Source organism: Salminus brasiliensis, chromosome 10, assembly GCF_030463535.1.
Source record: "Salminus brasiliensis chromosome 10, fSalBra1.hap2, whole genome shotgun sequence".
Taxonomy (NCBI): domain Eukaryota; kingdom Metazoa; phylum Chordata; class Actinopteri; order Characiformes; family Bryconidae; genus Salminus; species Salminus brasiliensis.
Window position 1 is genome coordinate 16,692,579 of NC_132887.1, and position 15,577 is coordinate 16,708,155.

At 40.4% G+C, this 15,577-nt stretch overlaps 2 protein-coding genes across 3 annotated transcripts in view; both read right to left on the bottom strand.

The window, feature by feature from the left end:
* prkd3 (protein kinase D3) overlaps window positions 1-6,723 on the bottom strand; it is a 58,549-nt gene extending 51,826 nt beyond the window's left edge. The window contains exons 1-2 of the mRNA XM_072689485.1: window positions 6,472-6,723; window positions 4,714-5,439 (exon numbers count right to left, since the gene is read on the bottom strand). Of these exons, the coding sequence (XP_072545586.1) occupies window positions 4,714-5,010 (297 nt within the window). The 5' untranslated portion in view covers window positions 5,011-5,439; window positions 6,472-6,723. The remainder of the gene's footprint in view (window positions 1-4,713; window positions 5,440-6,471) is intronic.
* Window positions 6,724-7,213: 490 nt separating this feature from the next.
* mocs3 (molybdenum cofactor synthesis 3) lies at window positions 7,214-15,132 on the bottom strand. Of its 2 annotated transcripts, none has more exons than XM_072689486.1 (13): window positions 14,817-15,132; window positions 14,572-14,704; window positions 14,397-14,489; window positions 13,735-13,855; window positions 13,302-13,380; window positions 12,945-13,058; window positions 12,754-12,862; window positions 11,977-12,039; window positions 11,707-11,870; window positions 10,323-10,370; window positions 9,812-9,908; window positions 9,573-9,680; window positions 7,214-7,572 (listed from the first exon to the last, which is right to left on the bottom strand). In XM_072689486.1, the coding sequence occupies exons 1-13, from the start codon at window positions 14,907-14,909 to the stop codon at window positions 7,415-7,417; spliced, it is 1,380 nt and encodes a 459-aa protein (XP_072545587.1). In that variant the 5' UTR covers window positions 14,910-15,132; the 3' UTR covers window positions 7,214-7,414. The 2 variants fall into 2 exon arrangements, with proteins under 2 accessions (XP_072545587.1, XP_072545588.1); XM_072689487.1 differs by having other exon boundaries at window positions 7,215-7,572; window positions 14,572-14,701; window positions 14,817-15,131.
* Between the last annotated feature and the right edge of the window lie 445 nt (window positions 15,133-15,577).

Genomic DNA, 15,577 nt, shown 5'->3' on the forward strand with positions numbered 1-15,577 from the left:
CATGTATCTTAATGGTTTGAACCATGTAGCTGTTCTGTACACTGTGTATATAATTCTGGATGAATGAACCAGTAGAAATGCTCTAAATTACTTGGAATAACCTCTTATTTTACTAATTTTAGCAATCATGGTAACAATACATACTGTCAGTTTGCCCGGCCCAAGCCAATCTTTGATGATATCATACTGATTTACCAATGCATTTTCAATCCATTGCAAGGCAAGTCCCAATCCCAATATTCCAAAATATAATTGTAATACTCATATTTTTCCCACACTGGTGAGCAGTGTAGATTACTTAACCACTGCTACATTACTTGTGCTTTAGATCATTCAAAATGAGCACATATGGATGCTGAGCCAACACATTCCAGTGTTACATGAATACCTATGTTATTAACTAACATCTGGTTCACAAATGTAGTAGCTGAAACAAATCATGGTAATGGAACGACCAATCAAGCAAGCACCCCAGTGAGCTCATTCTTTGCAGGCCAGGAAATATGAATTTGTTGAACTGTGAAGGTCAGAAAGAACGTTTGTAATATCGGCAGACGAATGTATGGCTTGAAATGCGCTGGTGCACCATTTACTTTTCCTGGCTGTCCTCCAGTCCTGTAAATGTAATGCCCCTTGAGGCAAAAAAAATCACCCGAAGGCATATCTAATGAGATAGCAGAATATAAAACACTTTTCCTGTCTGCGCCCTGTTGACTGGACCAGCACTGTGCTCAAAATGTGTGTGTGTGTGTGTGCACTCGTATGTGTAAAGATGGCCAGGACGATGGGAGAAGTCAGAGTCATATTTTCCACTGATATCAAAGCCATATGATCCTGCAGGCTGGATCTCAGCAGATGGGGCTTTCGGTTCTTCCCTGGGGTTTTTGGGGAAAGGGATACAGAACAGCTCACAGAAACACGAGTTGGACAACTGACATTGGTTTTGCACGCTTCCATTCCAAATGGGTCTGCTGCATGCACCACTGTGTGCACTGAAACAACAGTGATATGAAAGACTTTACTGATTTAGTCCCAGATTCAGAATACTGATTTTAAGGAGCTTTTAATAACCAACCAATATAATTTTATCTGGTCAGAAACTAAACAGTGCTTTGCTGACAGATATGCAGAATGTCTTTCAAAACCACCAATGTTGGGCACCCTAAGTGTTGCAAAAGCTGTCAGCTGAATCAGAATTCCAAGCTTAATGAATTCTGTCTCTTCAAACCTTGTATCAACACTCATCAAACATAGGCTCTTCAGCGCAAATGTCTAAATCTAATAAAAAACAACAGCCCATAAGTCAGGGCCAAGCATTTAAAGCCTGAAGTTTCTACAGAGCGGAAATGTTCAGAAATGGTAGTTCAGGGGACCCGTGATGGTCAAGCTGAGATCTGGAGGACCACGACGACCCCCAGAGAGGAGACAAGCAAATCAAGTTTTTTTGATGTGATCAGGTTTTGCCCCATTACTACCAAAACCTGCATGAACGTTTAGCTGAGTCAAGAGGGTCATGCACTATTCCAATGTGCAGCATTGCAAATTCTTCATGAGAGAGTCATAAGAATCCCTTGACTGTGACTTTGTTACAAGGCTGAGCGACTGAAGTATGCCACAGAACATCTTGAGTAGCGATGACGACTGAAAAGGTCAAACAGTCAAAAGTACAATCAGCAAAGTTATGTTTGGAGAAAAAAAGCATCTGCATTTCATGAAAAGAACACCTTGCCAACTGTTAAGCAAGGGGGTGGGGCTATCATGTTTTGGGATTGTGTTGCCAACAGTGACATTGGCAATACAGCATGGGTGGAGGGAAGCTGGATTATGTGCATGAAAGCATTACAATCTCCACATATTAGTGATTGTCATATTAGAGCAGACTGTCCAATATATAAAAGAAACAGTTTTGATCAGTTTAATCTTTACTATTGATCAATTTGATCAGCATTTCATTTTTTAAATAAACAATTGTATAGCTTTTAAGTTATAAAAAGACAAGATTTATCTATTAAATTTCCCACTCCATACACTATGCACACACAGACCCACACAGAAGTAACATACTACAGGCACTGTGCAATGATCTAATGATCCAATTGGAAAGGAGAGCCTGCACTCTGTCTCTTAGTGAAATTCCTGCCTTCATGCCAACATGCAACATTGAGAAAATATCAATATTGGATTTTCCCCTGGAGCAAGGTTCGAGATAACGAGCTAGTGAGCATCGATGGACCTCATAAAGAACAACGGCATTACACTGGCCTGAAGGAATGTGAACTTGACCTGAAATGCACCGGACAAGAAGTGCACAAAGCCAGGCACTGCGTGATAGTGATGCCGTCTGTCTGCTTATGTAGCAGATTAACGTGAAACCGTGGCAAGGTTACAGTGTGTCTCTTATCAGCGAGCAGGAGTGCATCTTGTGCTGTTAACGGGTCATGTCAGCACATGACTGCCAGGCTGTTCTCACTGAGAACAATGGCGTGCTTTTGATGGAGCTGTTCAGTGTGATCTAGTTTAAAAGGGTGGAACTGGGTTAGTTCACTGCATTACACAACAAAAGCCGCTGAAACGCTTTGGTGCAAAACCTTCTTAATGCTGATTAGTTTGTTTATGGGAGCCATAAAAAAAACCCCGCAGAGCAAGTAGGCATTCCGAAAAAACAAATAGGTAACGGCTGATTTCTAACTACACCTTTCGGGTCATTTTCAGCTGAAGCCCGCACCAACACTCACACCTGCACTGCATTGTTTGTGTCAGTGTATTTCCCACAGTGGATGTGAACAGATTTAGAACTGATGGAATGAAAATGTGGTCTTTAATCAGTGGCTAATGCCCCTCGTTGCTTATCCCCTAAAGCGACTTCCTGGTGATTATAGCACAGACCAGACATTAGGCAATTAGTCTCACGCTTTTACATAAATTTAAGTAATGAGAATCACGTAGGATACTTACATTTTATTAAAACAAGGCTGACAGACAACTAGGGGGAAATATCATCCGAAATATCATCATTTTACGTGGCTGATAGAGTGACAGCTTAAACGGACAATTTTAGCACATTTCTGCATAACTGCATCATTAAAGCAATAAAATCAGCGCTGTTTGGTGTGGAGGTCTTTGTTATAGGGAAGAAAGAAATCAAGTCAGAATGGAGGTGATAGAAACCAAACATCTGACACCTGTATAAGGCACAACCGTTTCTAAAGAATTTCCAGTTCACATACAGACTCAAAAGGTACATGTAGGTTCACTGGTCACTCTGAATATTTTGCATTTCAACCCAGCTCAAAAGTAAGACAGTTACTGACAGGTATTCATTCTTGCGCTCCTCAGGCTCCACATGTTCAGCCATGGTGGTGGTGAGTGAGGACTGTTTAGAGATTGTTACCATATGTGTTAACAACAAGGTCATCAATCAACAGATACTCACTGCAATAAACCTGATTTCAGAGTTTAGACATTATGAATATAATTCCTGACAAAAAATTACAGATTTATAATGTTTAAACGACTCAATAGCAAAGGTCCTCTACTATTCACACCCATTTCCTAAAAAAAAGTCATAAAAAGGTATGTTGGGAGGACTAACAAGCTATTTAACAAGCCAGAAAAAACTATTAAAAATAAGTGCAATGCATGCAAAGTAAATGCTTTCCAAATTAATACGTGGTGATACCTAAATCGTTCTAACTCTCATGTTGAGAGTAGGACACTTCTTTTGCAACTAGCAATGACAGCAGAGCAGGAGTGTTGGAACTCAAGTGAAATGTGATGTAATTTGATATTGAGGTCAGACCTAAACAACTCATACAATTCTGCGGACCACTCACGACAATATAGAGTATTGCAAATGCACAGTGATTCAGCTTTAAAACATTATCTGCATTGACTTTATGGAAATCTAGGTCAGGGTGATTTGGGGACGCTGAGCCTCAACCTTCAACATTTATATTACTCCGTATTGCTAATCTAGCAAATATAGTCCCAAGCTCTGCACTTTCAAAATGTTAATGGATCATATTATTATTCAGAATCAGCAGATATGTACATATACATGAAATGTACACATATGTACATAAAAAAACAAAAAAACACACATATATATATATATATATATATATATATACACATATACACATATATACATATATATATATATTGTATTGTATTGTATCCTCAACCTCTTAAATACAAGGTTATTGATTCGGATTTTAACCCTAAAGCAAAAACTATTTTATAGCTGTTTACATTAACCGGATTTTGTGGTGTGCCACAAGGTTCCATTTTAGGCCCCATTTTAAGCCCCATGAAAGTAACGTAAATTATTATAGTGATGAAGTGTTGTCTTGCATACAGTGTTTAAAGTGTTTACGGGGTTAATGTCATCTGTATCTATGTAAAATTGGACAGAAAGGCACAGGTTTGGTGGGACTGTATGAACATGTTCAGCTCTACCAGCAGCTCACTGGATTTACTTTAATGAAGGACTGATTAGGTAAACTAGGTATTTGGATGGTAAATTTAAATACTGGGAAATAGGTAAGCCAACAGTCTTAACGGTGCGTAAACAAATAAAAAAAAAAGCTTTAAATATGATTTGCTCAGACAGCTAACACTTCTGCACAGTACTGTAAGCTATTACTTAGCTGCTTTATCTCAGCTGAATGGCAGAATTCAGGGTAAGCACTGACGAGATCTGAGAATTTCTACCTTTTGGTCGATGATGGAGCAGACCAGATCTTTGACAGAGTTGAGTGACAGGTCGTGTGCCTCCAGGTTGACGGTCTCTCTGGTGAGTCCAATCTGCAGAAGGAAGGACACTCCATGGAGTGATCCTCTGGAGAGCGTGGGGCTGGGGGCACTGTGGCTGCCGTTGGACAGTCGGCCATAGATGCCCACCGGGGGGCTGGGGGACGGAGACGGGGTGGGAGGCGTCGGTGGGTGCTGAGAATGGAGGTAGGCTTTTGGTAAGGGCGGCGAAGGAGTCGTGCTGCTGCAGGCAGACATTGGCTTTCCTCCTGCGGCTGAGATGAGCGCTGCGTAAAACTGGAGGTGACGAGCTTGAAATCTGTGGCTCGATACCACTGAAGCTTCTGACTCAACAGGTGTTTTTGTTTTTACGTGGACATCCGATCCTTGTACAGTACGTCAACAGTGTCTGAACTGCTGCAGGCCGGCACGGTCCTTAGCATGGGTTTTGAGAATCTGTGTCAGCTTTACTTCAGTTGTTTCTGCCTGCAACAGCTATAGAGTGATGATGCAGATAGCATAACTCACACCTCACTTCCTCTGGGGCTCTAAGGCGTGCATGCTGGACTGACGAGTGCTCCGTTCATTCCTCAGCTGAGCAATCAGGAACCCAGCTTGAGCCTTGATAGAGCAACAGTCATCCTAGAGCTGGATTCCGACTTTATGTGCCATTCTTGCTTTCAAGCTCTATTAAAAAGAGAGAATTATAATGAAGCTTATAATGAAGCTTATAATATATATGCAGCTTATAATGCAAGACGTGGAATCTGCAGTTGATAAACACTTCTAAATATGTAATTATCACTCTTAGAATAAAATTTAGAGCAGTGCCTCTACTAACTGTGTAAGTACACATTAATAATCCAGCCAGCAACATATATAACCACTGGTAATGTATCGACTGTTACAGACAGATTGCTGGATAAACTAAAGTTTATTGAGGTATATTTGCGTAATTGCATCTTCAGTCAATTCTAAAGCTGATACACAACTAATCACACAAGCTGCACTCCTGTAATCCATCTGTGGCAGCGAACATCACCAGTAGGTACATTGCTGTTAGAGTTAGGGACTGTTAACGTGCAACGACACAGTTATTAGAGACACTTTCACACAGGTAACCTCCACTATACATTTGAGATGGTGTTCAGACACTCATTATACTTTGCAATTGTAAAGAAAACAAACAAACAAACAAACCACAACTTTCACAAGAAGCCCCAACAGAAGAGGAAATGGTAGGTCCTCACCATCACCATGATAAATAATCTAATAAATTACAGTTCCTGTTTTCTACTGCAGCAGTCATTCGCTACGACTAACATCTGGAACCACAGCCATTCCACATCTGGAGAGGATCCTCCCACTCCTGATCGCAGAGCTGGCAGAGGACCACGAATGCCAGCAAAACAAGTTATACAATGGCTTTGTTTGCGCTCAGTAAAGACTGCATAGTAATATACACCTCAGTAACGGACCGTCGCTCACATCACACACACACACACACACACACACACGACCTGAGTGTTTAGAAAAGGCGTTTTCTTATCCGTAACAAGTGGACTGCAAACACACACACACACACACACACACACGTAGCAGCCACACAGACACACACTTGAACCCCTCGCGTTCAGTGGAAAACCAAGAGAAGGAGTTCGCTCTCAGGAGTCCTGCTCCAGTCGTAGAAAAGTCGGGCAGTAAAGCCTGGGCCAGTACCTGTTTCTGGGGGCTGATCTCTGGCTGCAGTAGTTTTTGGAAACTTTTCCTCGGCTCGCTCCAGGTGGAGAGGAGCTACTTCATGCGCATCTTGTTCTCTTCACCGCTGCGGCGACTCCCTCCATCTCCGCGGAAAGCAGAAGAGAGGCTCTCTGGGTTTTGCAGCTTGGGAAGGGAAAGCAAACGCGGCTCTTGAGCCCGAAATGGCTCAACTACAGCCCCATAAATGCGATGGGTTTCAGACTTTTTTTTTCCTGCCCTTGCACCCCGCGCATGCCTATCCTGTACGCCGTTTCCGTTATGTGGACGGAGGCTGCTAGCGATTTAGCGACCTCTACTGGTAGAGAGCATTATTCCCATGAAGGTCCATCTCCTGTATACACTCTCGTCTAATACGAGTTTATATAATATACAGTGTATATATATATATTATAATTATTTTATTATTTTTATTTTTAGGTAGGTATGCTGGTTGCTGACTTCTCTATGGACTTAGTTCAGTTCCACCAGCAGCTGACCTGATGAAGGACTGATCAGATAAACTTGCTGTTAGATGGTAATTTATGGACTTCCTTAAAAAGTGTAAATTCTGTGATATATATATATATAAAGTTTTTAAACACTTACTACCACATCATACATACATCAAATGCACTGTTTATTACTTATTTATATCGAATGTAATTAATGCTTAATTATAGGAGGTTACATATACAACATATACAACTTACACATACAACAGATGCCTACAGGTTTTGCACTGTATAGTAAGAAAGTAAAAATATGTGTATCACCTAAAATATACAAATAAGATAAATTGATTGAAGACAAATTTTAATACATTAATAATCAGAATTACTATGAAGAAAAAGAAAAGAAAATGAAGGCACTTCTGGGTATATTGGCTTTAATTTAAAAGGGATTTACAAGCAATAAATGATGGTTAATACTGTGGAAAAGAGGGGTCAATCTTGTTAGCCCAGGCCATAAGGCCTCCGCTGATGTCTTTCACAGAGATTTGCTCCACTTCTGACCCAGACATCTTCTCCAGGATCTGCACAGCCTTCTGAGAATCGTTCCCCAGTTTACACACCACAAAGACTAGCAAAGAGTAAAAGGGGAAGAGAGAGAATGAGGGAAAACGTGTGGTTAGCTCAATTCCAAGCAGTCTAAAGAGGGTGGAGATATAGTTTTTCCTCGTGTGGCTCTGAGAGCTAGGGAAATGTGCTAGTAGCACAGTTTTATAATGTTGGGCCATAACCCAGCATCTACCTTATTTTAAACCATGGTATTAAGTAATCTTATCTTAATCAAAACACTCCAGCTCAAATAGAGCTTCTCATCTCTAATAAAAACACACCTCATACAAAAGCTTGATTATGGAACAGGAGGCCAGCTGTTTCTGATGGCCAGGCTATTTCTGTGTTGGAAAATGACTGCTTAGCAACGCCATCACCTCCATCCTCATTGGTCATCCAAGAAAAGCAAGTAGTCTGGAAATGCAACGCTACAAAAGCCTAATTAGCCTGAGGAAACTCAGATTACCCCTCTTTTGTTCCCCGAGTGTGTAGCTGGTCCAGATATCTCGTGATAGGTGGCTGTAGGCATTCAGCACATCGAGGGAGTGCTTACTGTATACACTAGATAGGATCATTTAACACACGTGGCTCAATGCACTAGTGATTTTCAGAGTATTAGAGGCTCCACTTACAACACCACACTGGCTTGAGCAGAGAGGGGCGCTGCTGGATAGGAAGCAGAGGGAGAGTGAACAGAAGGTCTGTAAGACACCACTGTTTGTTCATAAATGGACTATTACAGATTGCACTTTGGGTTTTCAAAATTGCTGATTACCTTTTTACATTTCTCATTTCCACAGGCAATATTATCAGTCATATTTGAAAATGTGAATCGTTTTTAAATATATATATAAGGCTAATTTATTTCTTTAAAAATACACATTTTATGATTTGCCAACACAGTGGAACGGTTTCCTGTTGTGCCAGCTGATGGTCAATCCGATTTAATATATCTTCCCACTGCATTAAAAAAAGTCATTTCTTTTGCTGAATGAATGTTGGGATTGCAATTTGTGCTTTCCTTCCATCTCAAAAACTCTTGTTTGCGCTCGCAAAGTTCCATGGCTGGTTTTATATGAGCCTTTATATGAGTAAAGACTGTCTACGCTGTGAAAATATCATTAAAATACCCATGCCTAGGGGTGGGCAATATGACAAAAAATATATTTTCTTTTTAAAATAATTAATATTTTCATGGTGCACAGTAATTATTACAGTATTTTAGCAAAAACAAAGTGCACTAGTTGTGCTGGATCTTAAGAAATTCTTTATATTTATATTTAACATTTTGTCACTCTCTGACAAAAACAGGAGAACTTCACAGGGGAAGGGAAAGATTTAACTTTCAATCAAAGTCAATGTAAAAAGACTTTATTCTAGTGCCTCAAATCGGCAACAATTTAAACAGGTTTAATTTTGTTCTTTATAATTAAAGATGCAGTCAGTGTACTGGGTACTCAGTATTAGCGAGTACTAAGTATTAGTGATATTTACAATATGCTCAAAAAGGCAGCTTATTACAATAGTAACATTTATCTTCCACCTATCCATCTAGTTTTTAGGTTTCTGTTCAAAACAGGGGAACCGTCCATCGCAGGGTACCACACACACACACTCACACAATTTAGCTTAGCCAATTCACCTACCATAATACAAAACTGTTTACTAATTACTTTTTGAAACATAGTACACAACAATTATATATAATATTCAATTTTTTTTAGAATTTTGTTTGTTGAATTTTCCCCCCTTTTCTCCCAATTAACCCATATGTTTGTAGCTTTCCCTAGCACTAGCAATGCTCCTGACAACTCTCCACATATCTCCTCCAAAACATGCAAGACCAGCCACCACCTCTTTTCGAACTGCCGCTGACGTGACAGGCAGCCGACGCCACCTGTAGAGAGCGCGGCCAATCGTGCTCTCTCAGACTCCAGCCGCTGATGGCAAAGCTGCATTACTCAGGATTCCAACTTGCAATCTCTGGGCAAAGAAGTGCACCACAAATCCTTTGCTTGTTACCTGGTACTTGTGATGCCGTGCTCATCTGCTGTTTCAGCTCACTGATCTTCTCCTTCAGCAGATTAACATGATCACTCTTCCACTCCTCTAAACTGGCAAGCGGAATGTCTGTTTGCAAAACAAGAAAAATTAATTGTATTGGCTGTGAGACTGAATGATTACTGCAACATTTTTAATATATTTAATTTATATATAGGGTCTGATTTTCCTAAAATTATGAAAACAATCAGAGAGCATACTGAGTGAAGTTGGCAGACAGCAAATGTCCACCTCCACCTTGGGCCGAACATCAAGTAGAAGATGAAGAGTAACATTGTCCACAATGGATTTATACTCCTGCGGAGAACAATACAGGATTTATAACAAAAATGGATAGATCCTTTAACCTCTCAAATAGTAAGGTCCTGTCAGGTCCAGGTCCAGACTGTCTTTCTTTTTTTTGAGAAACATTTTAGTAGTTAATTCTTACTAATTGGGTAAAAAGCCTTTACTAGCCAATTAACAAGTCCAGAGTTAAAGGCACATGCATCACCATTCTGCCTCATTAAATACAACCCATCAGATAATATAATAAGAAAGGCATTCATAAGTTAAACTTAGAGGGTTAGAATAGGGAAATTGCTGATCTCTGGAAAGATCATGTCTAAATAAAAAATAAATAAATGAAAATGAAATAAATAAAATAATTTTTATTTTTAAATAAATTCTACAATGTCATGCAAGACATAGTGATGCAAAAATGTTTCATACCTGAACAGAAACTCTCTGTTCTGCAGTTAGAAGATTTAGTCTTCGACACTGAAAAAGAAGAGAATACGGTTTTCCTAGTGGAAATGAAATTCATGCAGTTAGATACAAACATGATGGTGGTTTAATCCCTATGTGTCAAAGACAACAGCAGCTCTAACCAAAACTGGGATTTTCTATTGGCCTCTACTGGCTTGTTTGCTTGTTCTGTCTTAGTTTCCATAATGCTTTCAGAATCAAAGACAGGCCTTTATTATAACCTCAACCACATAGCTACTGAACCAGTGTTTCTCACTGGTTCTGGTCCTGAACACAGCTCTGCACCATTCCTGGTGTACTGTTAAACTAATTAACAGTCCTTCCTGAGGTGAACTGGCTGTGTTATACAACGGAGAACACTAGGCCTGGGCAATAAGGCAATATAAACGGATATTGGCATAGACAGATACGTGACCCGATAGTGATTATCTTTTATTTATTTATTTATTTTAAATAAACAACACTGTGAACTTCGACATGGAAACATACTGCTCAGTGCTTGCGAATATGTCTACGCTGATGGGTGTGGTGTTTTCGAAATGAGGTGTGTTCAGGTCAATTTCTGGCGTATTGCTATCTTGGCAGCGGAAAAAACAGGTGCGCCACTGCCTGAAAACAGTGGCTGTGGTTGACGGCTCGCCAAAAGGTCGCTAAAAGAGGGCCTCTTGTCTTTTAATTCTCCATCACTCTACCACCAAGATGCAGCAGATCAGGTGCTAGGTACCTGCACATTAAAAGGTCATGATGAAAGGCTCTACACCTCTCACATGCAAAACTTCATAAGAATATTGCGATAATATTGTTCATGGTCAACATTAGAACATACAGAGCAGTGATGATCCGGGGTTAAAACCACTGCTCTGAACAAAAACACACTTTCTTTAGGAGTCACAGTGAGCTCTTGTGGACATTTACTGAGTTGCATTCAGACAGCACCATATAAGTCACTTCAGATCACACAAAGGAGCCCATTTTCCTTCTGTACTGTACGGGTAGTACAGAAGAACGGCTACAGAGATGATGGTGGGTCAGTGGCAGCACATGAAGTAATAAAGTGGTTGTTGGTGATCCCCATTCTCACTTTCTGACTGAGGATATGGAGGCTATCTGAATGCTTTGTAGCTGTTTCTTTGTAGTATAAAGGCAACCAGTAGGTTTCTAAGCACTAATCCATCCTACCTTGCCAAACCGTGTGTAAATGGAGACACCACTGAAATGCCATTACTTTGTGCTCTTAACCGTTTGACCCTACAGTGGAAAAAAGGCTGAGGAACACCGTGAAACAGGAACAACAGGGACTGCAGCACAAACGCAGAAACAAGACACTGCCGTATGCTGTGTTTCTAACCTTATCCGTCGCAGCAGAGCCACAGAACTTCTCATAGTCCTGCAGTTCTGTGACTGTAGGCATCTCTCCACACACAGCACAGCCTGCCTGTTTGGGTCTCAGCTTTATAGAACGGAACCGGCCCTCCTGACCATCAAACATCAGCAACTGCTGCCCAAAGGAAGCTGCATCAGTCAGTCAAAGACAAACACTTTCACATACTGCCAACTGTAATGTAATAAGACAGTGAAGTGAGCTATGATTATTTCGTGTGGTTTGAATGAAGGATACATCCTTGACCAGAGGCAATCTTCAGAACCTCTAAAGCTTGAAGACAGCCCATGATTCCCGGTACTGTAAGGAGGAGGAGGAGGCACATATGTTTTTCTGTTGATGAGGTTAAGCCTTAGGCTTGCAAACTCAGGACACCTATAATTACCGGTGGCAAACTTGGTCACATGTACAAAAGTAAACATTTTGCATGAGTACAGTTTATTTATTCACATGCATGTTTACCACACACAAGGGGCCATTTTTCCAAACCCATTAAGCCTAGTCCTAGACTAAAAGGGGCTTTCTGTGCAATCTCTATAGGCAGTGTGTAGTGGTGGGGTCAGAAAAACCTGAACAGAATGAATGCTGTAATTGTTTACACAGTTAAAGTTGAGGAATACATCATTGCAAATGACATATGTCCAAAATTAGAACTTTACAGGAGACGGGAAAACCCTTTCAATGGATTTTCCACTTTCAATGGACATCAATGTAGAAAAATGTTATTCCTTATTTTCTGAAGCATTTCTATTGGTCCATTCATTGTGAAATCCTGACAAACACTCTTTTCTCAACTGTCACAACATATTAGTTGGGCCTTAGTGCAAAACTTTGGCCATCACAATTTAATCTGATTTTGATTCACTGGGAAATAAGGCTTTTTCACAAAAGCAAACAAATCAAAATTAAAATTTGAACACAACAACAATCTCACATTGTGGACGATGCCATGACACACCCAAATAATTTTCAGTTTATAATCCTGCACTATTTTGCAGAATTCTATAAACTTACCCACTCCTAAGACACCTCCATCGGAGCAGTTGGTGACAGTCTCGGGCGGTGGGGGGACAGGGTATAAACACCTGTAGCACGGCCCACCTCTGTAGTTATACACAGTGAGCTGCAAGCAAGCGAGAGCCAACTTGATGTACAATCATCTGCAAAGCTCACATGGATTTTCTTGTTGTTAGCAGCCGTCTTACCTGTCCTTCCATTCTCAAGGCACTAGCTGACACTAAAGGCTTGCCACTCAGAACACAGGCATCGTTGACAAGGTACCGTGTGGGTACGTTATCTGAACAGTCAGCCACAATGTCATACATAAAGAACAAGAAGTGAAGGAAAAGAAATTGTTTAAGCAGACATGCTAATGTGGCTAACAGTGACTGGAAACTAGTAGCCATCAATTTGCATCATGTCATTTGAAATGGTGGCTGTTTGCTTTCTTTCACTGCTAGCAACATCAGCTTTTCCGGACCAAACTTTATACCACGTTTTAAGACCCAAACGATCATCTGTGACATTTATTTATCTACATTAGTCAAACATCCCAGCAAAGGATACTGTTGGATCAGCTGCAGGGCATTCTCAGAGGAAAGCTGGAGATGATACGGCACACACTGCACGGTAGAATTCAACCTGTCAAAACACTAACATCAACTTCTAACATGTATCTTCAGCCTGTAATCTATCCAGGACAAGGAAAGGGCAACAGGAGCCAGAGTCCAGCATAGTTTGCTGATTTCCCTGCTCCAACAGACCTCCTAAACCTGGCGATTAGCAGTCGAGCTGAACCAGGTGTGCTTAAGCAGGAAAATCAAAGAACTGTGCAGGAATCCAGACATCTAGGAACGGAATTGCCCACCTCTGATCTAGTTTTCCCATAAGCATCTTACCTAATAGTCTAAACACTCTAGATATTTTTGGAAAACTGGGCCCTGGTCTTTTCTAAGAACCATTCTGTATTCAGTTAGAAATAAGATAAGAAAGTACCTGCTGAGGGCGTCTGCTGCAGATTGGGCTTTTGGCAGACCCTGGGTATGTTCTGTATGCAGCACCTGTCTGTGAAGATTACTCAGCTCCACCTCATCATAGTCCAGCAGCCCCAAACGCCCTGCAAGTGTAAAACATACAAACCCAGCTTCCCAGTGACCACAATAGGCATAATAATAACAATAACAATAATAATACGAAGAAAAAGAAGAATGTTCTTCACTGATGGTGCATAGCCATGGCCTAAAGGTTAGGGGTCAGTTTGCCAGATGCCTGTTCTATCGCCTTCAAGTGGTTCAACATCCGTGGCCTAGGTGGCCTTAGGCAAGACACCTCCCCCTCCCCCCCAAAAAGCTCTCTCAGGCAATAAGGTGGCTTCGCACTACTCCAGGTGTGTGCTGTTATTGCCACAATTCACTAGTGTGTGTGTGTGTTCACTGGCACTGATGGGTTAAACACAGAAATAGAAAACTCTATTGCACTGCTGTTAAGTGTATTTTTAAATAAACTGGGCCAGTGTGGAGGTGTAGTACTAAATGAATCATTTATTGAAATCCATGGCTATAATATTTACGTCAGGTGGTGAATATTCAGTTTGTGTTCCATAATGAATTTTTGTCCAGAGCACATACAAGCTGTTTATTCAGGACATTGGAACCTACCTATTCCTGCAGCAGCGAGGTACTGAGCAAGAGGACAGCCTAAACCTCCACAACCCACAACCAGAACAGATGTGTTTGAAAGGCTCCTCTGACCTGTAAATACAGGAGACAGGTTGGGAGGTCAAATGTAATGCAAACGGTGATTCAGATTAGGCTATATTCACTAGGGTGTTACCTTTAACCCCGAGCTCAGGCAGGAGCAGCTGTCTACTGTATCTCATGATGTCTTCATTGCTTAAGGATGTGTTTTGCAGAGGGGGCAGATCAGACACTTTGTCTTGTAAGTCTGTTAGTAAGGGGTTAGTCTGCTGAAACAAATAGAACAGTAATGTGGCTTTAAACGCTTTAAGCATGCGCACAGTAACCGGGCTCGTGCTGTATGTTGTAATGTTTTAAGGCATTGGACACGTGAAAGCAAACCTTTTGGATTTGATCGAGTTTCTGTTTTAATGCAGCGATCTCGGCGTCTTTATCCAAAAGCTGTTTCTTCAAGTTTAAAACGTCGTTGTCCATGATGAAGACCTGACCAGCACTGCTGCAGCATGCAGCACAGCCTTCTTCCTGTTTTGCGTACGTCACCAGACGCTTGTGGGCGCGTCATGGCTCACGTGTTTTCACCAACCAATCGCGAATCACATCATAAAATAAATATTCAATTTTAAATCATACACAAAATACATCTACCATTACATAACCCCACAGCACGTTAAAAATCAAATTATAGACATGAAGATAAGGGCTTAATTAAATTATCTTATAGTATAATTAAAATATATCTTATCTTTCTTATTGGCCTATGTATTGTACTTGGCATCTGGGTGTCTAGTACTTTTTAGTACTTTTTTGTCACTTTATCACTTCTTACATCTAATTTCTATTAATTTTGCTGTTTCGTTTAGTTATATCTCTGTATATAAACGAAGTTTATATTTATAAGTGTGTCTGGAGTAGATTACATATCTATCTGTATCTATCCGGAGTTAATGACTGGATTTTTCCTTATTCATCCATATATTTATTTTTTTATATATTTTCTATATATATATATATATATATATATATATATATATATATATATTTTTTTTTTTTTTTTTTTTTACATTTTGGTTGGGTAAAGTTAGTATGCAAAGGGGTGAAAGTTTTTTTTTTTTGTTTTTTTAGGGGGTTACTTAATATATTAA